The sequence below is a fragment of the Capra hircus genome, chromosome 12 (assembly GCF_001704415.2).
Source record: "Capra hircus breed San Clemente chromosome 12, ASM170441v1, whole genome shotgun sequence".
Taxonomy (NCBI): Eukaryota; Metazoa; Chordata; class Mammalia; order Artiodactyla; family Bovidae; genus Capra; species Capra hircus.
In genome coordinates, this window is record NC_030819.1 from 73499694 (window position 1) to 73524478 (window position 24785).

The 24785-nt window shown below is 40.0% G+C and overlaps 1 protein-coding gene across 2 annotated transcripts in view; it reads left to right on the plus strand.

Annotated features, from left to right (window-relative positions):
• Nucleotides 1-24785, plus strand: part of EPSTI1 (epithelial stromal interaction 1 (breast)) — a 103094-nt gene that overhangs the window by 73497 nt on the left and 4812 nt on the right. The window contains exons 9-10 of one of the 2 annotated variants that reach the window (XM_018056782.1): nucleotides 17357-17430; nucleotides 23823-23922. In XM_018056782.1, coding sequence (XP_017912271.1) covers nucleotides 17357-17430; nucleotides 23823-23922 — 174 coding nt within the window. The remainder of the gene's footprint in view (nucleotides 1-17356; nucleotides 17431-23822; nucleotides 23923-24785) is intronic. The other variant, XM_018056781.1, reaches the window with a different exon arrangement.

Consider the following 24785-nt stretch of genomic DNA (forward strand, 5'->3'; position numbering starts at 1 on the left):
ATAAAGTCTGACACTGTTTCCACTGTTTCCCCATCTACTTCCCATGAAGTGATGGCACTGGATGCCATGATCTTCGTTTTCTGAATGTTGAGCTTTAAGCCAACTTTTCCACTCTCCTCTTTCACTTTCATCAAGAGGCTTTTTAGTTCCTCTTCACTTTCTGCCATCAGGGTGGTGTCATCTGCATATGTGAGGTTATTGATATTTCTCCCAGCAATCTTGATTCCAGCTTGTGCTTCTTCCAGCCCAGTGTTTCTCATGATGTACTCTGCATAGAAGTTAAATAAGCAGGGTGACAATATACAGCCTTGATGGACTCCTTCTCCTATTTGGAATATTTACCTTATTTTTGCTTCTCTCCCTTTTTGCTCAGTCTGTTGTTAAAAAATGTCCACTGGAAGCTTCCCTAGCTAGTACAGTCTGTCACTCATTATCACTTCAGTGGTTTTGCTTAAGAAAACAAGAAGAATCACGTTCATGGTAGGGAGCCATAACACATTTGTATCATCACATCTTTTCATGTGTTTGATTTCACCTAGTAGCCCAGATGGTAAAGCATCTGCCTGTAATGCAGGAGACCTGGGTTCAGTCCCTGGGTCGGGAATATCCCCTGGAGAAGGAAATGGCAACCCACTCCAGTATTCTTGCCTGGAGAATCCCATGGACAGAGGAGTCTGGCAAGCTACAGTCTATGAGGTCGCGAAGAGTCAGACACGACTGAGCAACTAACACACACATTCATGTGTTTACTTGTTCCCTTGATTCAACAAGTATTTAATGAACACCTACTGTAGAGAAATTGGAGAGTAGATTCTCTAGGTTACAGTGAGGTGACCACATGTTGATCCTTCTCTGTCTGTCTCTGACTTTCACATTCTTCCATTACTCTGGTCTTTGGGGACAGTAGGTTCTTCCTTAATTTTAACTCCTCAGTATTTTACATTTGATTCAATTCCCTCTTCCAAAACTTTACTTGTAATTCCCTTGGCTTCTCTGGTGGCTCAGGTGGTAAAGAATATGCCTGCAGTGTAGGAGATATGGATTTGATCCCTGGGTTGGGAAGATCCCGTGGAGGAGGAAATAGCAACCCACTCTGGTATTCTTTTCTGGAGAATTCCATGGACTGAGGAACCTGATGGTACTATTACTACCTACAGTTCATGAGATCACAGAGAGTCAGACACAACTGACTGACTAATACCTCCTACTTTCAGTTTTTCACCCTATCAGTTCAGTTGAGTCGCTCAGTCTTATCTGACTCTTTGCGACCCCATGGACTGCAGCACGCCAGGCCTCCCTGTCCATCACCAACTCCCGGAGTCCACCCAAACCCATGTCCATCGGGTCGGTGATGCCATCCAACCATCTCATCCTCTGTCGTCCCCTTCTCCTCCTGCCCTCAATCTTTCCCAGATTCAATGTCTTTTCTAATGAGTCAGCTTTTTGCATCAGGTGCTTCAGCTTCAACATCAGTCCTTCCAGTAAACACCCAGGACTGATCTCCTTTAGGATGGACTGGTTGGACTTCCTTGCAGTCCAAGGGACTCTCAAAAGTCTTCTCCAACACCACAGTTCAAAAGCATCATTTTCCCCCTACACCTTCAGTATATTTTCCGTTAACTAGTATATTTTTTGTCAGCAGGCATGCTGACTCTTGCTGTAATAAAATAAACAAGCCAATCTACTTCTTCCTTGATTCAGCTATCCTCAGGGTTATCACCTTTTCTGCTTCTACCAAAAAAACCCAAAAAGACAGAGATAATATTACTATAATCACATCTTTATTGCCCACTTTGTCCTTAATGCTTTACATTTTGGTTTATATCCATAAACGCTCTTACTGAAACTGCTCCTAAAGATAAAATCCCTTCTGAACATTCAGTTCAGTGGTTCAGTGGTCTTTTTGTGCAGTCCCTGTGTCCCTGTAACTCTGACATTATTTATACCATTTAAAGCTTTTATGGCTTTTTTTTTACTCTATTATTCTGATATTATTCTATCTCAGAGTAATCCATCCCAGTATTCATCCACCGACCCATCTATCCATCCATCCATCTATCCATCTATTCTGTCAACAACAGGGACTGAGCTCCTATTATGTACTGAGCCTTCTGGAAGATACTGAAGTTCCAGCTAGAAACAGGATAGACAAGGCCCCTTCTCTCCTAAAGTTTACTTTTTTGTGGAGGAGATGAACAATTAAAAGAAGACAAATAAAACACTGTACTTTTATTTTATAGTGAATAATCACTTGGTAGTAATTAATGCTACACAAGAAAAAATTGTGCATTATAACTTCAGAATGGTGTATCAAATAGTGTTGATTACCTACTTCTCTCCTAAAATCCCATTATTTTTCCCCCTTCATGTATTCATACTACTTAGCATGGCCTGTTTCAGAAAAGTCAGAAGAAGTCAGCCCAGGGATGCATTTACAAATGGTCTAACTGATCATGGGAATTCTATTCTCATTGATTGTGATTGGTTCAGCCATTGATATGAGAAGTAGTTCCAACCAACATGACTTATGGGAAGCCAGCCTTTCAGTACAGGATTTTATCAATATGAAATGGACTACTCTTCTCACTTAGTGATTTTCACCTTGATGGTTCTTGGTCTTAATTTTGTCTGATCCTAATTATTTTGCCATCCTTCTTGCTAGAACTTACGTGGCAATTTCTTTTTCCATTACTTAATTTTAACCTCTCTGTGTCACGTGGCTTAGATTTCTGATTTTTCTTTTACCTAATTTCATAATCTTTTTAATATATTCTCATTTATTGTGATTGCTAGTATATCTGCCCATTTTCTGCTACATAATTTACTTTTTATTTTTGTTTTCCATTCTTATTTTCTTGACTCTGAATTTTCTGTACTGTTTATTTACTTTTCCTCTTTTCTCTCCTCTCCTTTCCTCCCTATCATAAGAAATTTCTTAGTGGTTTTGATTTTAATTTTGTATTACCTTTTGTTGGCCTGTTTAACCTCAAAATATGTCTTACTGTAGTTCTGAGAAATTTCTATTTTCTTTTCACATTTCTTCCCTATTATCATGCCTATTCCCTGTTTCTTGGATATGTATCAAGTAGCTTTGGAAATTCTAGCTCGACCTATCCTCTGTTTCTCTTAACCATTTGTCTTATACTTCCTGTCTGGCCTTTTCCATTGCATTCTGGGAGAAACCTTTCGCTAGATCATCTTGCTCCTGGAATCATTTCGTCATTCTGCTTATTTGGCCCCTGCACTGAATTTGTTTATTTGCCAGTGTTACTGACTTACTTTTTCATAGCAGTGTTCTGCTTTATAAGTGGACTATCCTTTCTGATCTCTTCATTAATGGTAGTTATACAATCATTAACATTTTCTACTTACTATTTTAACAGTATTTTTTTCCTTTCTGATGTAAGTTTTATCTCATGTAGTTTTCTCTCTCAAATGTTTGGTGATTCTTGGTTATCTCATGTTTCTTTGGACACGTGAAAGTATTAGTTGCTCAGCCGTGTCTGACTCTTTGTGACCCCATGGACTGTAGCCCACCAGGCTCCTCTATCCATGGGATTCTCCAGGCAAGAAAACTGGAGTGGGTTGCCATGCCCTTTTCCAGGTGATCTTCCCAACCCAGGGACTGAACCCAGATCTCCTGCACTTGGGGCAGATTCTTTACCATCTGAGCCACCAAGGAAGCCCCTGGCCAAGTTAAGATATATAGAAGCCAATCTTCTGCATGCGGTAGCCTCTTGTTCTCCTGTGGTCAGCATGTATTGGGACACTGTCCCGCTCCTCTGAGCTCACAACCCCTTCTCCATTCTGTGTTACCCAGGGGACTATGTCAGTGTGGGAGAGGAAGAACCCACCATCAAGTTCCTCTCAAAGCACTTCTCCAGCTGGTCATCTTTAGCTTCTCTCAGCCCTCCTTTAGAAACACAGCTAAGTCAGACCCAGTTGATCCTGCATACTCGTTTTTCCATATAATTTATTTTATCCCTTTTCTACCTACAAGGAATTTAAAATGTTTCTGGTAGGTTGAGTGCTCTTACTGATTTTGCATGGTTATTGATTTTATATAGTCATTTGGAAAGTAAAAACAAACCAAAACATGAAAACACACTTAAATTATTCAATGACAGAGAAAATGATTGTAGACTATGTTAGAAATTATGGTGAGAGCAGCTTATAGGGAATCCTTGCAAAGCTGTACTCAGAAAAATCACAGCTTTAAATCCAGTCAGTACTCAAAACAGAAACAAATTAAAGTATCCCACCTAAGAATTTAAAACAAGAACAATAAACATTACTAAAGGAAGTAATTAGGAACAGAAATTAAAAAAAAAAAACTTGAAGAAACAGCTGTTATAAAAATTCAACAGCTTCTTCTTTGATAAGGTCAACAAAATGAACAAATCTCTGGTAAGTCTAATCAAGAAAATATTAGTAAAAATGCAAATACACAACAGTATAAATGAGGGACTAGAACCATAGTTTTAGAAAAGATTAAGTGAATAGTTTTATGAGAAAATGTAAAACTCTAAACTGACTCAAAGAATTAAAGACAAAAATGCAAGTGATTTTAAAGTTTTCTGAGAATTACTTTCCCTTAACAAGCTAAATTTGGATAAATTTACAGGCAGGTTCATTAGAATTTTCAAGGACATATTTCCTGTGTCCTACAAGTTGTTTCAGAGCAAGGAAAAAGATGAAATAATTTAGAATTAATATTATTTAACTGTCATTCTCATGATGTCACAACCTGGTAAAGGGACACACACTCACAGATTTATAGAGATTAACATCTGAAAGAAAATTCTAGCTAATGGAATTTTTTTCTCATATCATTTACATAGACAGTTAAGTTTATTCTAGGAGTGCAAAGATGACTACCTATATATTATAACTTTTTATATCACTGCAATATGATAGTGAAAATTGCTCAGTTGTGTCCAACTCTTTGCGACCTCATGGACTATACAGTCCATGGAGTTCTCCAGGCCAGAATACTGGAGTGGGTAGCCTTTCCCTTCTCCAGGGGATCTTTCCAACCCAGAGATCAAACCCAGGTCTCCTGCATTGCACGTGGATTCTTTACCAGCTGAGCCACAAAGGAAGACCGAAATATGAGAGAAAAAGAGATCATGAGAGAAAAAGAATTCGCCTACCTCTGTAGTTGCCAAAAATGGGCACTGGTAGGTTAAAATCTATCAGTTAAAAGAAAAAAAATAATAAGCTATTTTTTTTTTCCCTTAACATTCATATAGTCTTTCAAACCAATAACCAACATTAATCTCAGTGGTAAAATATTAGAACAATGAACAACATAAAAGGATCTGCAACCCCTACCACCAACTAATATTTGTTCTGGAAATTCTAACCTAATGCTTTTAGTGTTATTTGATGAAAAACTCTTTTCTAGTGAAGGGGAAGAAAACTTCAGTATTGCATGGGACAAGGTTCAAGAATTGTTTTAGCCAACTTGATAGGACAAAAATAGAAAAGGAGTTTTATCTAATTATTGGAAATAAAAGTTATTATTTATGGATGAGAGCAATCTGTACAACCCAAGAGAATCAACTAAAAATTGCTTAGAACAAATGGAATTAAATGAGTTGTATGTATGTATATATATGGGCTTCCTTTGTGGCTCAGTTGGTAAAGAATCCACCTGCAGCATGGGAGACCTGGGTTCAATCCCTGGGTTGGGAAGATCCCCTGGAGCAGGGAAAGGCCAACCCACTCCAGTATACTGACCTGGAGAATTCCATGAACTGTAAAGTCCATGGGGTCGCAAAGAGTTCGACAAGACTGAGTGACTTTCACTTCACTTCACTTCATATATATATGACACACAAATTCATGAAGCGTTCTGTATTTTTTAGGGCTTTCCTGGTAGCTCAGCTGGTAAAGAATCCACCTGCAATGTAGGAGACCCTGGTTTGATTCCTGGGTCAGGAAGATCCCCTGCAGAAAGGGATAGGCTACCTACTCTAGTATTCTTGGGCTTCCCTCATTGCACAGATGGTAAAGAATTTGCCTGCAATGTGGGTGACCCGGGCTCAGTCCCTGGGTGGGAAGATTCCCTGGAGGAGGGCATGTCAGCTCACTCCAGTATTTTTGCCTGGAGAATCCCCCATGGACAGAGGAGCCTGGTGGGCTACAGTCCACGGGGTCACAAAGAGTTGGACATGACTGAGTGACTAAGCACAGCATAAAACATATATGTAAGAATCAGTAATGCTCTCAAATATTAGTAAACATTAATGAGAAAATAGGGGATAGAAAGATTTCATCAAAAAGCAACAATAAAAAATTGCTCAATCCCTTAAAAAAAAACACACACACACACATTCAAAACCCCCAAACCTATAAAAGCCCCAGAATACCTGAGAATTTTCCTATAATCCATTAATGTCAATTTGAATAAAGTAGGGATGGCTGATGCCCCTGAGTGGTAAAATTCAATACTGTAACAACTACAGTTCTGTCCAAATTAATGAGTGAGTTTAATGCAATTCCAGTAAAAATTTCAGTGGAATTTGAGGTAGTTTGAAAAACCATATCTACACTTCAACTGAGAGAATAATCACAAGATTAATAAATAATTTGTGTGTTTGCTGGGGTGAGGAGTATTTACATTATTAGTTATTAAAAAACATTACAGACTCCCTCGTACTGGTGCTGATAAGACGGGCACCAAAGGACTCTGACAGTATTAAATTCTAAAGAGTTTCCTAAAATAAAACTCTTAGATCTAAAAGGTATACATCTATTCTGAGGAAATAATCAGACACGCATGCAAGCTGTATGGATAGGATTGTTTACATTGAAAATCAGCTTAATGGGAGGTTTCAAATAATTTTTCAGTAGTAGAGAAGTCGAGGATTTTGAAGTCTGGAATACCATGCAACAGTGACTACTATGCTTCAATAATGTAAATGTGCTTCAGTTTCAGTTTCAGTTTAGTCGCTCAGTCGTATCCGACTCTTTGCAACCCCATGAATTGGAGTACACCAGGCCTCCCTGTTCATCACCGGCTCCAGGAGTTCACTCAGACTCACGTCCATCGAGTCCGTGATGCCATCCAGCCATCTCATCCTCAGTCGTCCCCTTCTCCTCCTACCCCCAATCCCTCCCAGCATCAGAGTCTTTTCCAATAAGTCAACTCTTCGCATGAGGTGGCCAAAGTACTGGAGTTTCAGCTTTAGCATCAGTCCTTCCAAAGAAATCCCAGGGTTGATCTCCTTCAGAATGGACTGATTGGATCTCCTTGCAGTCCAAGGGACTCTCAAGAGTCTTCTCCAACACCACAGTTCAAACACATCAATTCTTCTGCGCTCAGCCTTCTTCACAGTCCAACTCTCACATCCATACATGACCACAGGAAAAACCATAGCCTTGACTAGACGGACCTTAGTCAGCAAAGTAATGTCTCTGCTTTTGAATATACTATCTAGGTTGGTCATGACTTTTCTTCCAAGGAGTAAGCGCCTTTTAATTTCATTGGCTGCAGTCACCATCTGCAGTGATTTTGGAGCCCCCCAAAATAAAGTCTGACACTGCTTCTACTGTTTCCCCATCTATTTCCCATGAAGTGATAGGACCGGATGCCATGATCTTCATTTTCTGAATGTTGAGCTTTAAGCCAACTTTTCCACTCTCCTCTTTCACTTTCATCAAGAGGCTTTTTAGTTCCTCTTCACTTTCTGCCATAAGGGTGGTGTCATCTGCATATCTGAGGTTATTGATATTTCTCCCGGCAATCTTGATTCCAGCTTGTGTTTCTTCCAGTCCAGCGTTTCTCATGATGTACTCTGCATAGAAGTTAAATAAGCAGGGTGACAATATACAGCCTTGACGTACTCCTTTTCCTATTTGGAACCAGTCTGTTGTTCCATGTCCAGTTCTAACTGTTGCTTCCTTACCTGCATACAGATTTCTCAAGAGGCAGGTTAGGTGGTCTGGTATTCCCATCTCTTTCAGAATTTTCCACAGTTTCTTGTGATCCACACAGTCAAAGGCTTTGGCATAATCAATAAAGCAGAAATAGATGTTTTTCTGGAGCTCTCTTGCTTTTTCGATGATGCAATGGATGTTGTCAATTTGATCTCTGGTTCCTCTGCCTTTTCTAAAACCAGCTTGAACATCAGGGAGTTCACAGTTCATGTATTGCTGAAGTCTGGCTTGGAGAATTTTGAGCATTACTTTACTAGCGTGTGAGATGAGTGCAATTGTGTGGTAGTTTGAGCACTCTTTGGCATTGCCTTTCTTTGGGATTGGAATGAAAACTGACCTTTTCCAGTCCTGTGGCCACTGCTGAGTTTTTCAAATTTGCTGGCATATTGAGTACAGCACTTTCATATCATCATCTTTTAGGATTTGAAATAGCTCAACTGGAATTCCATCACCTCCCCTAGCTTTGTTCATAGTGATGCTTTCTAAGGCCCACTTGACTTCACTTTCCAAGATGTCTGGCTCTAGATTAGTAATCACATCATCATGATTATCTGGGTCGTGAAGATCTTTTTTGTACAGTTATTCCGTGTATTCTTGCCACCTCTTCTTAATATCTTCTGCTTCTGTTAGGTCTATACCATTTCTGTCCTTTATCGAGCCCATCTTTGCATGAAATGTTCCCTTGGTGTCTCTAATTTTCTTGAAGAGATCTCTAGTCTTTCCCATTCTGTTGTTTCCCTCTATTTCTTTGCACTGATCACTGAGGAAGGCTTTCTTATCTCTCCTTGCTATTCTTTGGAACTCTGCATTCAGACGCTTATATCTTTCCTTTTCTCCTTTGCTTTTCACCTCTGTTCTTTTCACAGCTATTTGTAAAGCCTCCCCAGACAGCCATTTTGGTTTTTTGCATTTCTTTTCCATGGGGATGGTCTTGATCCCTGTCTCCTGTACAATGTCATGAACCTCATTCCATAGTTCATCAGGCACTCTATCTATCAGATCTAGGCCCTTAAATCTATTTCTCACTTCCACTGTATAATCATAAGGGATTTGATTTAGGTCATACCTGAATGGTCTAGTGGTTTTCCCTACGTTCTTCAATTTAAGTCTGAATTTGGCAATAAGGAGTTCATGATCTGAGCCACAGTCAGCTCCCGGTGTTGTTTTTGTTGACTGTATAGAGCTTCTCCATCTTTGGCTGCAAAGCATATAATCAGCCTGATTTCGGTGTTGACCATCTGGTGATGTCCATGTGTAGAGTCTTCTCTTGTGTTGCTGGAAAAGGGTGTTTGCTATGACCAGTGCATTTTCTTGGCAAAACTCTATTAGCCTTTGCCCTGCTTCGTTCCGTACTCCAAGGCCAAAATTGCCTGTTACTCCAGGTGTTTCTTGACTTCCTGCTTTTGCATTCCAGTCCCCTGTAATGAAGAGGACATCATTTTGGGGTGGTAGTTCTAAAAGGTCTTGTAGGTCTTCATAAAACCATTCGACTTCAGCTTTTTCAGCATTACTGGTTGGGGCATAGACTTGGATAAATATGATATTGAATGGTTTGCCTTGGAGATGAACAGAGATCATTCTGTCGTTTTTGAGATTGCATCCAAGTACTGCATTTCAGACTCTTTTGTTGACCATGATGGCTACTGCATTTCTTCTGTGGGATTCCTGCCCGCAGTAGTAGATATAATGGTCATTTGAGTTAAATTCACCCATTCCAGTCCATTTTAGTTCGCTGATTCCTTGAATGTCGACGTTCACCCTTGCCATCTCGTTTGACCACTTCCAATTTGCCTTGATTCATGGACCTGACATTCCAGGTTCCTATGCAATATTGCTCTTTACAGCATTGGATCTTGCTTCTATCACCAGTCACATCCACAACTGGGTATTGTTTTTGCTTTGGCTCTATCCCTTCATTCTTTCTGGAGTTATTTCTCTAGTGATCTCCAGTAGCATATTGGGCACCTAATGACCTGGGGAGTTCCTCTTTTGGTATCCTATCATTTTGCCTTTTCACACTGTTCATGGGGTTCTCAAGGCAAGAATACTGAAGTGGCTTGCCATTCCCTTCTCCAGTGGACTAGGCTCTGTCAGACCTCTCCACCATGACCCGCCTGTCTTGGGTTGCCCCACAGGCATGGCTTGGTTTCATTGAGTTAGACAAGGGTAAATGTGCTTACCTATGTGAAAATGAAAACAAAAAAGGGATTATAAAATAGAGTCTGGGCGAGTCTTGAAGCCTGCCTCTTCTCTTATTGTACTTTGTATGGATTACTTTCTCTTTCTAAACGTCATCTGTTATGGATGATAGTCGTGCTGTCTACCTTATGACCCTGGAAGATTACATGAGAGCAAGCACATGGAGAGTTTAGCTTACTGCCTGGCACGTGGTAAGCCTGCACATGTGACCCGAGGTGGTGAGAGGCAGTTACAGTCTCTGTATGTATGTAAACCAAGAAATGAAGAAAATATACTGACATGTTAAAGGAGCTTATCTCTGGGTGGAGAATTTTTATGAGTGGTTATTATATTTTTCCTCATCATTTCTGTACTTTTTATATTTTCCACCATATAAAAGCAATTTTTATGATTAAAAAATATTTTTTATAAGTTGGAAGAAATTTGATAGGAAGTATTTCTGGGTGGGAGATAGAGAACTCAACGACTATTGTAGCTGAACGTCCATTTCTATATATTAATGACAGAATTAACAATAACTAGTAAGAGAGGGGGGCTTCCCAGGTGACACTAGTGGTAAAGAACCCGCTTGCCCCCTGAGGAGATGTAAGAGACCCGGGTTCGATCCCTGGGTCAGGAAGATCTCCTGGAGGAGGGCATGGCAACCCACTTGAGTATTCTTGCCTGGAGAATCCCATGGGCAGGGGAGCCTGGTGAGCTATGTTCCGTATGATCGTAGAGTCGGACATGACTGAAGCGATTTAGCACAGCACAGTAAGAGAGGAGTACACATTATTAATGCTATTTTTTCACTCTCCTACTTTACCCATGAGCATTTACTTCCTTGGATTTGGTTGGTTTCCTCTCAATAATTTGAGTTCATTTCCACTTTTTCTCATAGCCAACATCATCTTTATTCTGGGGAAAGGCATTACTGTGGGGAGCTGCAGAACCAAGGCTCCTCTAAGCTATCTCAGCTCCAAACTCCTCTTGTTTTTTGTTGTTCTTTTAAACATCCAAAGGTAGGGGTTCTTGAAGTTCATGGCATCAACTCTCCCGCTTCGACTATCCTTTTCCCCTCGTTGAGTTGAGAGAACATTCTCTCCTGGGAGAAGCATGTCTGCCCTGGTGATGACACTTTAATGTTTACATATAATGCAGTCAAGCTGACCATGTCAGAACACGCCCCACTGGAATTCGAACATGATTTTAAAATGACCCTGTCCTAGTCTCCAATTACCACAGCCTTGCTTTGGAACATGCCTTTAAACTCATCAGCTTTCTCGCGCATCCAGCCTTGTACACACCTGTTTGTTGTTTAGTCGAGCCTTTGGTAGAATGCACCAGAGAGAAGTAATTTCTATAACCTCTGGCAGGACATGGTGGCCCTTTTACTTCTTGCCGTTAGCTTGGTCCCCCAGCACTGCTTCATCACAGTCCTTCCTCCAGCAAGAGCAGTCCCAGCAGGATGGGCACAGACTGTGGCACTGTTTGCAGTGTTGTCCTCACTAACTAAACACTTAGTTGGTGGCTTAGTTAGTAAAGAATCCGCCTGCAATGCAGGAGACTTGGGTTCAATCCCGGGTCGGGAAGATCCTCTGAAGAAGGGAATGGCTACTCACTCCAGTATTCTTGCCTGGGAAATTCCATGGACTGTATAGTCCATGGGGTCACAAAGAGTTGGACACAGCTGGGCGACTAACACACATATCTGACTTGGCCAGTGTTTACAGGAGGTTCTGCTTTAGCATCTCCAAAATGAGACTTTGTTTTTCAGAGGACTTAAGTATCTTCTCTCGATGGGGCTCTGCCTGAATGCAGGGAGGCAAGCAGAGCAGTGAGAAGACACATATTCTTTCCCCTGGGATGCACTTAAAATGTCGAACGTTCGGGAACATTTGCTCCTTGTCTCTAGTTTGCATCCCTTCCTTCTTATTCTGCTGTCATGTTGCTTGAACTTGTGTCCAGCGATGCGTTTCTTTCTGTTTTGTGTCACAGTTGTTTCCCGGGTCTGTCTTCCTCATTATTCTGTGATTTCCTTCAGGTTGGAGGTGGGTCTTCTTTGCAGCTGTACCTCAGCCTGAATCCAGGTGTCTGGAAAATGGTTGGTGCTTCACAAATACGTGTTGAGTGAGATGAGATTTGACAGTGCCTCAGATGCTGTGTGTCGTGTCCCTCCGACTTGGAGAGCATTTTTATTTTCTTAGTCTCCAAAGCTAGTCCTTGGAACGGGAACGACTTGTTTTCTATCTGTCCAAGGAGGTGTTGCACTTCTGGGTGAGAACCACATCAACGAGCCAGGGATATGCTTATAAAGCATGCAGATTCATCTGCAGTGGCTGTCAGCTCAGCAGAAGAAATTAATTAGTTGAAATTCTCCTTTGTGGCACCAAAGGAAAACCAGCCTCTCCCTAGTAAACACGCTTTGCTGCTTGTAGAATAAAAATCCTGAGCGCAGCGGAACCTGAGCACCCCCTTCTGCCACCTGGAGTCATGGTCCTGCGTGGTGGTGCCTCATCGACTCCCCTCCTGCCTCCCTCTTGCTCTGCTTTCTTCCCTCCCCTGTCCTTGCCTCTGTAACTGGACGCTCTGTGCTAGTCTCTTCCTGTCCTCTTTTTTTGCCTTCCCTGACAGTTCTTGGCTTCATGATGTACTGTTTTGCTCTTTTACATTTTTGTGTCTTAAAAACTAGATATCCATTGGGATTTTTAAATAAAGGAAAGCAGAAAGAAACAGAAATGGTCTCCCACACAGATATAAACCTTTCTTGATAGTTTGAGGAAGTAATGTTCACATGGTTCAAAGATTAAAACAACAAACACTACTTATGATATTAAAGGTTCCTTCGTCTGCCTACCTACCTCCTGTCATGCTTTGAGCTCCAATGATAGTTAGAATTAACATTTTAGTATGTGTTTTACCATAAAAATGTCTAAGATATGTATACCAGTATATAAAAGTTAAAAACGGATATATGTGTATCTTTTCTATTTACATGGAACAATACCCTCCAAACTGCTCTGAACATTACTTTTATCATTTAATGTATCTTAGAGATCTTATCATAGGCACCCCTTCTCTGCCATCTGTCTAATTCTTGGGAGCTGTTGCATAATATTCCGTTGTGTGGATGACGCCATACTTTACTGTGCCAGGTCCTTGCAAATGTGCAAGAAGTCTTTCCCTTAAACTTTCACTGTTTTAGTAATTCAGATCTGCCTCTCCTTTTACACATCTTTGAACATTCTGCAAAGGATGTGCACATTTTACGTATTTATGGTTCAGTTCCGTTCAGTCGCTCAGTCGTGTCCGACTCTTTGCGACCCCATGAATCGCAGCACGCCAGGCCTCCCTGTCCATCACCAACTCCCGGAGTTCACTCAGACTCATGTCCATCGAGTCCGTGATGCCATCCAGCCATCTCATCCTCTGTCATCCCCTTCTCCTCCTGCCCCCAATCCCTCCCAGCATCAGAGTCTTTTCCAATGAGTCAACTCTTCGCACGAGGTGGCCAAAGTACTGGAGTTTCAGCTTTAGCATATTTATGGTTACTGCTTGACAAAAACTATTTTTTTGTTAACTTAGACACTCCACCGAAGTGCTGGAATGTACCTGATTCTCTATCATACTTTCCTAGTTTTTGTCAACAGAAGAAAAACTTTATCTCATTGTTTGGATTTATATTCTTTGGCTATGTGTGAAAATGATGACTATTTTAAAATTTACAGGCATTCTGTGGTTTAGCTGCCAACTTTCTCTTCCTTTGCTTGGCCCTTTTCTGTTTGGTGTCTGTGTTTTCTTTATTGGTTTATATAAGGTCTTTAGCTTCCTCCTCAGGCCTTCCCTGAGCCTCCACCTAAAATAAGAACTGAGTCACTGAGCCTCACAACAGCATGTTTAATCCTCTGCATAGGATTATCAGTGGATATTTTTCTCACTTATTCATGGTCTTCTCTTTTTTTAGAATATAAACTCTTAAGGAACAAGGATCTCATTTGTCTTGTTATTGTACCCCCATCACATAGATGCAAGCCTGCCTCACAATATGGACTCACAATATGTTGAATGACTGAATGAAAGAATAACTGAATTAGCCTTTGTGTGTCATAAACATCTTTTTAAGTTTTTATCCCAGTTGAAGTTTTGAATTTTGAGGTAGCCAAATTTATTCATCCTTTTATTTCCTGAGTCTGTACCCTCCTCATTTCAAGTTTATAAATACACTTACCCATGCCTCCTTTGGAAACTTATATGGTTCCATCTTTTAAGTTCAAGTCCTGGGGCTCTGTAAAATTTATTTTGATATAAAAATAAAGGATCTTGCTCTGATTTTTTTTCTCACAGTAGTCAGCTAGTCCATCATCATTCACTGAACTCTCTCTCCTGTGAGGGTTTAGCAAAACAACTTATGGTAAGCTGTGCTTCCCTGCAGTAAGTCTTTTCCTGAACTCAATCAAATTGTTTTAATTACTGCAGTTTCATGATATGTTTTAATATTTGGGAAAGCTGGTTTTCACTCATTTCTTTTTTTCAGGAATTTTTTTTATTGCTATTTGCTAATTTATCTTTTACTAGATAAATTTCAGGGTCATTTTTGCCAAGGCTGAAAAAATTATCTTAAAAATTATTTTAAGGAAATATGTGGTAATACACATCTATAAAATATATGCTTCAAAGGTTTTTAAAAACTCTTTTGTCTCATATCTAGGATTGATGTCCTAATTTAGTTTGTCCAGGGTTCATGTTATCAAACTTGGAATGGCTGGATACAGAAGTTGTTCCTTGGAGAAATGGGTTAATATAAGTGGGAAGAATTAGCATCCTTTGACAAGTGGGATTTAGGTTTGAACTTAGATTACATAGATTTTGCTAGAACTTTTGAGTGTAAATGGGCTCTACAGTTCTAGATGTGGCTGTTTATTCTTGAGTATGATTACCTAGTGACAAGTTATCCTTTATCTCCACCACCTATACTGGATGCATTTTTATAGATTAGGTACAAAAATGTCTAAGCTCTCGTCTTTATTTTGTTACTTAGGAGCCATTTATCCCTTGACAAAACGCTTAAACTGAGTCTCTGATCCTTTGTTTCCTCTTCTATAAAACAAGTGTAATAATGTTTATCCATTCATCATCAAAAAACACTCTCTGCCTACCTTTGAGAATTGTTGTGAGGATCAAGTAACACAATTCCGGTGTAATTTTTGCTTCAGAATATTAAGGTCTGGTTAAACACTGCACTTTCACAACATTTCATTTGCTTAACTCCAGTCCCTCTCTCCCTAGGTCCCCTAAAAAGACAATAAAGGGAATGTTTTTTAAAAAGGCATAAGCCAGTGTGTAGAACAAGAGTGCAGACCAGGAGACTGTAGCAAAAAAACGTTATCAGCACAATTTTGGAAGCTGGTAGAAAGAGCAGGAGAAGGCAGAACTCATTTTCAAGAAATGTAATACTGATATTGAAGTAGTCCTGATACAGATGTGGAATTAGAGGCACCTGGTACCTCAGAGGGCTAGAGTTGAAAAAAGAGTGACTTGGAAATCTAGCTGAGGAGTGGTAAGACCCGTAGGACTCTTCCCTCACCACAGTGAAACTTAAAGTTATCAGGATGAAGGATGAGGATGGTGGTGTACCAGGAAGGGAAGTGGGCATTGGGATGGAGGTAGTAATAGAGATGTAAATCTCCATGGTAGGAGGCCAAATGATAATGCTATTTTTTTTTAATTAAAAAACAACAGAATATTCATGCTTTAAACAAGACAATTGACGGATGAAACCACACACAAAAACTGAACATGACTGTATGGGTGAGGGGGAAGATTGGGATTTCCTTTATTTTAATATAAGGCTAGTACTTTCACTTTTCTCTTTCCTGTACTGGAGAAGGAAATGGCAACCCACTCCAGTATTCTTGCCTGGAGAATCCCAGGGACGGGGGAGCCTGGTGGGCTGCCGTCCTGCACAGAGTCAGACACGACTGAAGCGACTTAGCAGCAGCAGCACCAGCAGTATAAGTAGTACTGTTGCTTGGTAGATTTTTAAACTATGCTTATACAGTGACAGAAATTAAAGTGAAAGACTTTATGCCACTGTGAAAAAGTAAGTCTCTAGCACAAGCCTCACATTTTATACTTGTGAAGTGACTGAATGAATACTCTAATTTTTTTCCCTTGTCATTGGTGCTCAGGGGAAATTAGAATTGAATATTGTGCTTTAGGGATTAATGTGTAGCTTATTTGGATTATCACAGTATAAGAAACCGGTCTTTACTTTGGAGGCTATACAATGTTGGACGGCCTTAGAATAAAATTAAAACAAAATGTCAATCTGAATTTTGAACTTATTTTATACTTTTCATCATGGAAGTTTGGGGGTTAAAAAAATACACAAGCTGCTATGTGTTTATCAAGAGGTGACGGTATTTTCTCTCTCAGTTAGTGCCGGAGTCGGAAAACCTCTTTCACTCAGGCATTAACTCATGACAGGGGCCTGATAACTTCCCTCTGCCTTTTTCGTCCTGTGACATGAGGTTGTAACTTGGTTTGCCTCAAGGTGTAGGCAGTTGAGTACTGAGATTCTCTGGCAACCTAGTTGTTTGGTTTGATACTGTGAGCACAGTAACTGAATGTGGAAGTTGCTGACTCTTCCAAGAAGACAGAATGTCAGAAGCTAGAGATTAGTTGGAGTAACATATCTGAAGCAAAGCATCCACTCCTATGTTCTGCTAGTACTGGAAATAACTAGTCAATGAGAGCTGAGTGATTATCCTCCAGGATGGAAAATGTGTTTCTAATGGAATTGCTCTACAGAATTGAGCCAAATATGTATTTGTAAGCAGCTGTGAATTTGTTGGGAAAAAGAAGCTCAAGAAATTACCAAGAAATAGTATTGTGTGGCATTACTTAAGGAAACAAATTTGTTTTTCTTTGTAAGACACAGGTGAGTTTGGCTCACATTGCGTTTTCTCTTGTGTATGTTGTACCTAATGGTATAATAGCTTGAACATGCACATTGCCTTTTTAATCTCACAGTTTTACACTCACAGGTATTATTTGGCTAAGGCACAATTATTTTTGCTACCTAGTTATGTAAGAAAACAATTTCACATGGAAATGGCACTTAAGTAAAAGTTTCACAAATGAAATATTGTACTAGCTAAGGTTAAATATGTAATTGATTTGGGTGTCTTCTGTACAACCATGTTAACTGAAAACCATATTTTAATGTTCCTAGGGTGAATTACTAGAATTTAAACGACAGCAACAGGAGGAAGAAAGAACCAAAAGCCACCAAGCTGAACACAGGAGGTATAAATCACTAAGATAAGCATCCTTGGTTAAAACAATTACCTATAAAGTTTTTGCAATGTTTTAGGAAAACACAGTAATACTGAACAGGATTTTGGAATCTATATTAGTTTTTTGATCATTATGTTATTGGGGTGTGGTATGTGTGAGAATGCCAGCTGCTACACACACATACACACGTACATATACAAACAATATCCAATTCTTCTGAACTGGCCGCATAAATTGACCCTAGAAAGTGGACTCAGCTCTCAAGCTCTGTTTGTTTAGGTTATACTTAATCTCCCTCCCATAAGACAAAGCATAGTAATCCTTTTATATAACCCTTATCATTTGTACACTACTTTATAAAAACTGAACTAGTATAGATGGTAAGATACTCATGCCTGAATATAAAAGCTCAGACAAGATCTACCATTAGTTATTTTATGTTGACTAATATATGAGGGAAAATTTTTTTAGAATCAGTAAGTAATTTTTAATAGTGGAAATAGTCTTTATCTTATTTCTAATGTCAGACATTAAGAGTGCCCAGAATATCATGTTGCTATTGGGTCAGTGCTAATAATTACCTTATCTATCATTATTCTAGATTTTCCTAGGGAGCAGTTGGGTTATTTGAGTTTATTGCCATGTGATTGAGTGTCTCAGGAGAAGAATTTAAAATAAAGGCTTTCACGATTTAAAGGAGCACATTCTTTCGAAACTGACTGGCTTCATTTACGTGTTCAACCTTCCCGCTATCACTAAGGTGTACTTTTAAATTGTGGTGGTTTCATTTTGTAAATGAGACTTTAGAAAGTGTTAATGGAAGTCCTTAATTCTGCTGTACCTGCCAACTGTGGCCGTGTTTTCATATTATTTTGAATGGATTATTCTGCTTCCATGGTCCTGTCAAAATAGTTTTAAAATGTTAAATGTGAATTTATGTGTTTTTCTCTGGTTATAAAGTGAAAAAATGAAAGTGTTAGTCACTCAATTATGTCTGACTCTTGGCGACCCCATAGACTATAGCCCACCAGGCCCTCTGTTCATGGGATTCTCTGGGAAAGAGTATTGGAGTGGATTGCCATTTCTTTTTCCAGGGGATCTTCCTGACCCAGGGATCAAACCTGGGTCTGCTACATTACAGGCAGGTTCTTTACTGTCTGAGCCACCAGGGAAGCCCCTCTCTGGCTGTAAGGAAACATCAAAATTCTGATACACTGGTTAGACTATTTTGTTGGATAAAGGGGAACCATTACTATTGCCTATTTTTTGTTTTGTTTTTATTTTTCATTTTAAAAACTTTTTATTTGTATTGGAATATAGCCAGTTAACAAACAATGCTGTGATAGTTTCAGTTGAACATCAAAGGGACTCAGCCATACATATACATGTATCCATTCTCCCCCACAGTTGGACTTTTGCCAACAAAGGTCTGTCTATCAAAGCTATGGTTTTTCCAGTAGTCATGTATGGATGTGAGAGTTGGACTACAAGGAGAGCTGAGTGGCGAAGAATTGATGCTTTTGAACTGTGGTGTTGGAGAAGACTCTTGAGAGTCCCTTGGACTGCAAGGAGATCCAACGAGTCTATCCTAAAGGAAATCAGTCCTGAATATTCATTGGAAGGACTGATGTTGAAGTTGAAACTTCAATACTTTGGCCTCCTGATGTGAAGACCTGACTCATTTGAAAAGACCCTGATGCTGGGAAAGATTGAAGGCAGGAGGAGAAGGGGATGACAGAGGATGAGACGGTTGGATGGCATCACCGACTCGATGGACATGAGTTTGGGTAAACTCCAGGAGCTGGTGATGGACAGGGAGGCCTGGCGTGCTGGAGTCCATGGGATCGCAGAGTCGGACACAACTGAACAACTGAACTGAACTGATTCTCCCCCAAACTCCCCTCACCATTCAGGCTGCCACATAACATTTATTGCTACCTTTTTTTTAAAAAAATAAATTAGGTCATAAATTAGTTTAGTCTTTTACTTTTTCTCTTTAAATTCTTTCTATTAAAAAACCTGATATTTCTATAACACTAGTTATTAGTAGCCAGTATTTCTCTGGATTTCTGAGGATTAATTGGATTATAAAGCTTTAGGCATTTTAAAGATAGTGATATGTCACATAAATAGGCCCCACTGCTAAGAAATTAATCTTTAGTGGGCACCCAATAAAAATGCATTATTTGATTAGAGGTCGAAAAGATTACTTTTTGTTATAGGAACTTTGACCTTTATTTCCTTATTGCTGAATACCTAAATATTGATGGCACTATTTCTTTCCTTCACCTTCTATTCTTTCTACTGATTCTAGTTAAATATAGACCCCAATTTAATCCAATAGGAAATCTCTCTGGATAATAAACTCAGTAACCAGTTTTGAAACAATTGATCAAGTCTTTACACATGTTTTATTTATACTATCAGTTTTTGATAAAAGCTCATGTTTGTATTGTCCTTTGGTGTTTACAGTGAGCTTTTCCAGCTTTTCATATAAAAATACTCATTCAGTTGTCACTTAAAGAATAAAATAACTGTGTCCATTCCTGCTGAGGGCAGCAATACAAGCTATGTGGTTTGGGGAAAGGGGTCGTTAAGTTAGGTTTTCTCCAGGGACATAATTTTATCAGAGACAAGAAGATGATGTGTTTTCTACTGTTTGGAAGTTCACATAGCAGAAAATGCAGCCCTGAGTTTTATGACAGAAATCATGCAGATTCCTAATAAGCTTTACAACCAGCCCTGCAACGATTGAATCTGATGGCACCTGAACCTGACCCAGTGTAACTTTCTGAGGAAGAGAAGAAAGTTAAAACTTCAGAGGAAAAAAACAGAGCGCTGGGGGTGAAGGACTTGAACCGGGCTGCAAGCTGGAAATTGGAATGAACTGAATTGATTTATTGAAACATGAATCATCTCTGAACAATAGTTTATATCCAAGTTAAGCCTCTGAAGAAAATCCTGAGCACTAGCTTGACAGCAATGAAATATATGTATTTTCTAAAACTAGTAAACAAAAATATAAACTGGTACTTTTCCCCCCATTTGAATTTGTTACTGAGTCCAAGCTCGCACTTTTCGTCCCATGACAGCCCAATAAATTGAGAGATAAGTTGCTGGGACAAAGAACAGCAACGTTATTGGACAGTCAGCAAAAGATGGTAGACGTGTGTCTCAAAGAACCAGTCTTGCCTGAATTAGAATTCAGGCTTCTTTTCTACTAAAAGGGGAGGGAGTAAAATCGAACATTTCCTGGTTCCAGTATCAGTCACTGGAGTTTATGTGTTAGTTGATGTTTCCTGCGAGCTAAACAAAGGTATTTTAGCTTAATGCTCATTATCTGAGAAGCAGGGTTCTCAGAGATGGGCCATTATGTATAATTTAAGCTTATAGGCAACATCCCTTTCGTGATTAACTTGTAATAGAATACAAAAGGTTCTTCCCTATTACAAATTCTTGATAGAAATTGAAAGAGTCATCTCTTTACCACCTGTGATCTCTAGTTGACCCAGTCTGCTGTCCTCTTAGTAACACGCTCAAAAGTGAATCACATCACCTTGTGTACATTACAGAGTCATCCATCTTCAAAGTGTTTAAGTGAATTGAGGGCAGTGGACAATGAACTACTCTCACTACCACGGCTAATTTTACAATGCAGCTGCGGTCACAGAAAGAGGCTAATGTGGGGACCATGCACCTGGACAATTCATCATTCACCTCTTAAGAATCAGGGCATACCCTGTGCTTTGTTCTAGGCACTAGGAATAGGTATAAACAAGGCAGAGAAGGTCCCCAACTGCGTGGGATATACAATCTGGAGGAGATAAATAGAAGTTAACAGTTTAGCAACAAGATTATTTCAGATAGCGATGCACACCATGAGGACCACATCACAAAGTGACGCTAAGGGAGAGATTACTGGCGATAGTTCCTCAATGAAGAGGTGACATCCAAGAACAAGAGTCAGTCACACAGAGATGGGAAGAGAGCAAAACATAACAATGGGATGTCCCCTCTTATCAAGCATAGCAACAAACACAAAGGCCCTAAATCGAGAATAAGCTTGAACTTTCTGAGGCCCAAATGATTTGATTATAGACGGTGAGAAAGAGAAGAGTACAAAATGAGGAAAGAAAGATAGGCAGGAAGGAGAAGATTTTGTAAGTCAATTATTTTATTCTAAGACTGCTAAGTTGTGGGAGGGTTTTAAACAAAAGGAAGGCCTGATCCCTTTTATAATTTATTCAAGTGGTTGTGTGGAGAATGGATTGCAGAGGGCAGGAGTGGAAAGAGAGGCAAATGAGAGAAGATAGGGATTTGGACTAGAATGGTGGCCATGGAAATAAACAGGTAAATTCAGGATGTGTTTAGTGGGTGGAGCCAACACGGATTCTAGCGGATTGGATGTGAAGTGGGACGAGGGATATTGAGGGGAACGTCCATCTTTGCTATGACAGAGAGACTGGATAAAAACAGCCCCAGGTGTATGGAATAGTTGGACACTCCAGGTGTATGGACTGTACCACTGGTTGTATAGTTTTAGGGGAATCAAAGCCAGTTCCTTCTTCCTTAATATTCAAGTCTCCAGCTCAGGTATCCTATTTCAGTCTGCATGCTGAGAGGTCTAGAAAAAGTGGCGTAAACATTCAGTTCTGCAGTGAACTAGGCTGACCAATGGAGAAGGAAATGGCAAACCACTGCAGTGTTCTTGCCTGGATAATCCCACAGAGGAGCCTGCTAGGTTACAGTCCACAGGATTGCAAGAGTCAGACACGACTTAGCAACCAAACCACCACCACCAGGCTGACCAGAATATGACACCTTGGTAGATTTTATGGTGAAAGATTAAAAAAAAAAAGGCTTTCTAATAACTAAGATGTAACCACTGCCAAATGGGGCTTGAAGTTGAAAACAGCACCCAAAAAACCAGAGACTAGCCTGAGTCAACATGCAGTTGGCATTTTAGCTAAACACACTAAACAAGACAAATAGGCAAAAACTCCAGCCTCTGACTCTGCAAGTCAGCAGTCATTATCCTCAAAGTTCCTAAATCTTACACAGATGTTGACTTACAGCCCCCCACCATGATCACCTTCGCTAAACTTCATGACTAAAAAGGAGGCTCACCTCACTGGGCCCTGCCTAACCCCTTTTCCACAAGCATGGATTGAACGGTTTCTGGGCTCCAGGCACTGTGTTTCTGTTGAGAAGCTTATGGCCTTCATGACGCTGTTCCTCAATAATTCATTCACATCATAGGGTACTGCTGCTGCTAAGTCACTTCAGTCGTGTCCAACTCCGTGCGACCCCATAGACGGCAACCCACCAGGCTCCACCAGGAACCTGGCAAGAACACTGGAGTGGGTTGCCATTTCCTTCTCCAATGCATGAATGTGAAAAGTGAAAGTGAAGTAGCTCAGTCATGTCCAACTCTTCGTGACCCCATGGACTGCAGCCCACCAGGCTCCTCCCTCCATGGGATTTTCCAGGCAAGAGTGCTGGGGTGGGGTGCCATTGCCTTCTCCGTCATAGGGTACCTGTCACCATGCTATTTCTCCAGCTGCCATGTCTCTGACTCTGCTCAGCCATACATGGGCAACACAGAGCATGGTGTGGCCTTTTTCCTTTTTAAATTTAAAAACTGTAAGATGTCACACACAAAAGTCCATGAAAAGGATATTTAGCATGATTAATTATAAAATAGACACCCAGGTAGCCAGCTCCAATAACATGATATAACCATTGTCCTACAGGTAACCCTATCTTGACTGTTAGGATGATCACTTCTTGCCTTTCTTTTTAGTTTTACCTCTTATACGATTGACTTTGTTTCTGAAATTGGTTGCTGTCGGTATGATCAAACATCAGGGAAAGATGTATCCCTTCTTTTGAAAGCTTGGGCTTCCTTCTTCAGATGTTTCTCTTTTCTCACGCTCTCTTCCTGCTTTCCTTCTACCTTTCACTATTGGGTTTACCTTAGAAAGACTGGCAGTGGGGTACAGGGTGTATGGGAGAGACACTTATCTTGTAATTCATGATTTAGTTCTCGCTGAAGCTTCCATCTTCCTTCCTCCTCTGGGGTTCACGCCTGGAATGGCCCTGAGGGGTATGGTTGTTTGGGTGACCAAGACTCTTGTAGAACTAGTAGAGGTGGGTGAGTGAAACTCTGGAGTAAAGAATTTATGCCTCTTTTGGACTGATCCAAGACTACCACCACCTCCACCAAAGGACTGTTTGCAGCAAGTCATATGGTTAATGTGAAAAGAAGTGTCTGTAGATTTCTTCTGAGCTGAATGGGGGCAGAGCTCCCACAGTCCATTCAGAGAGCACATTAGGTTCTCAGAAATCTCTCAGCCCTGCAGCAAGCTTTCCACTTACCCACATTTTTCATTGTTTTAAAGGGTAAATAATGCTTTTCTGGACCGACTCCAAGGCAAAAGTCAACCAGGTGGCCTCCAGAATTTTGGTGGTTATTGGAATATGAACAGTGGTAACAGCTGGGTGAGTTTTATTATTTTTTTCCTCAAAAAATAAATATTTCCAAGTTGAAGAATAAAAACAAGGAGAATTTAAAAAATATGTTGTGGCCTTCTCTCTAGATAAATATTTTTTTGGTGTGCCATTCAGCTGTGTAGTGGGCAGGCAGCTGGGGTGATTACTGTAAATTCCACAATAGCTTCTGAGAGATGGAGAAAGTCCTGATTTCAGCTCTAGCCCAATGCCAATCACAATAAAAAATGACACCTGCCCTTTGTTTGCTGTGTGATTGCCTGGACTGCAAGGCTTTAAAAAATAAAAAAAAATCACCCTTTGCCCAGGCCTACAATAAAAACCAAGGAACATTTTTTTTTCCAGGAAGATTTTCAGTGAAATATGGTTCTAAAAGTAGTAAGCATTCTCTTGTAACATATTCTTTCAGTGAAACTAGCACATCAAAGAAATCAGTATTTAATTTTTCACTACAAAATGATTTTTTAAAAAACCCTATGGCAAAAGGCACTTTTTGAAATGAAATGTTCTTACAGATTTTGGGGAAGAAAGCCTTGCGACTGTGTTGTAATATGTGTGTAATGTGTTTTGTGTGCACAGTAGATTATTTAAACAGCACCAAAGCTTTGGAATGTATGGGATTGTGGGGTTTGCAATGTGTACAGAATTAAAACTAACCATAGTGGGTTTTACAATTTAATTGAAGCCTAAGTGTATTTATACTTATTAAAAAAGGAACAGACAGAAATCTTTAAACTGGTAAAATATGAGAAAATAATCAAGTACTTGCTGACCTGGTAACTCCAGAGGAGATCACCTCTTAACAAATACTTGGTGGACAAAAGGTCATTTTTGAGAAAATAATCTGTTAGAGA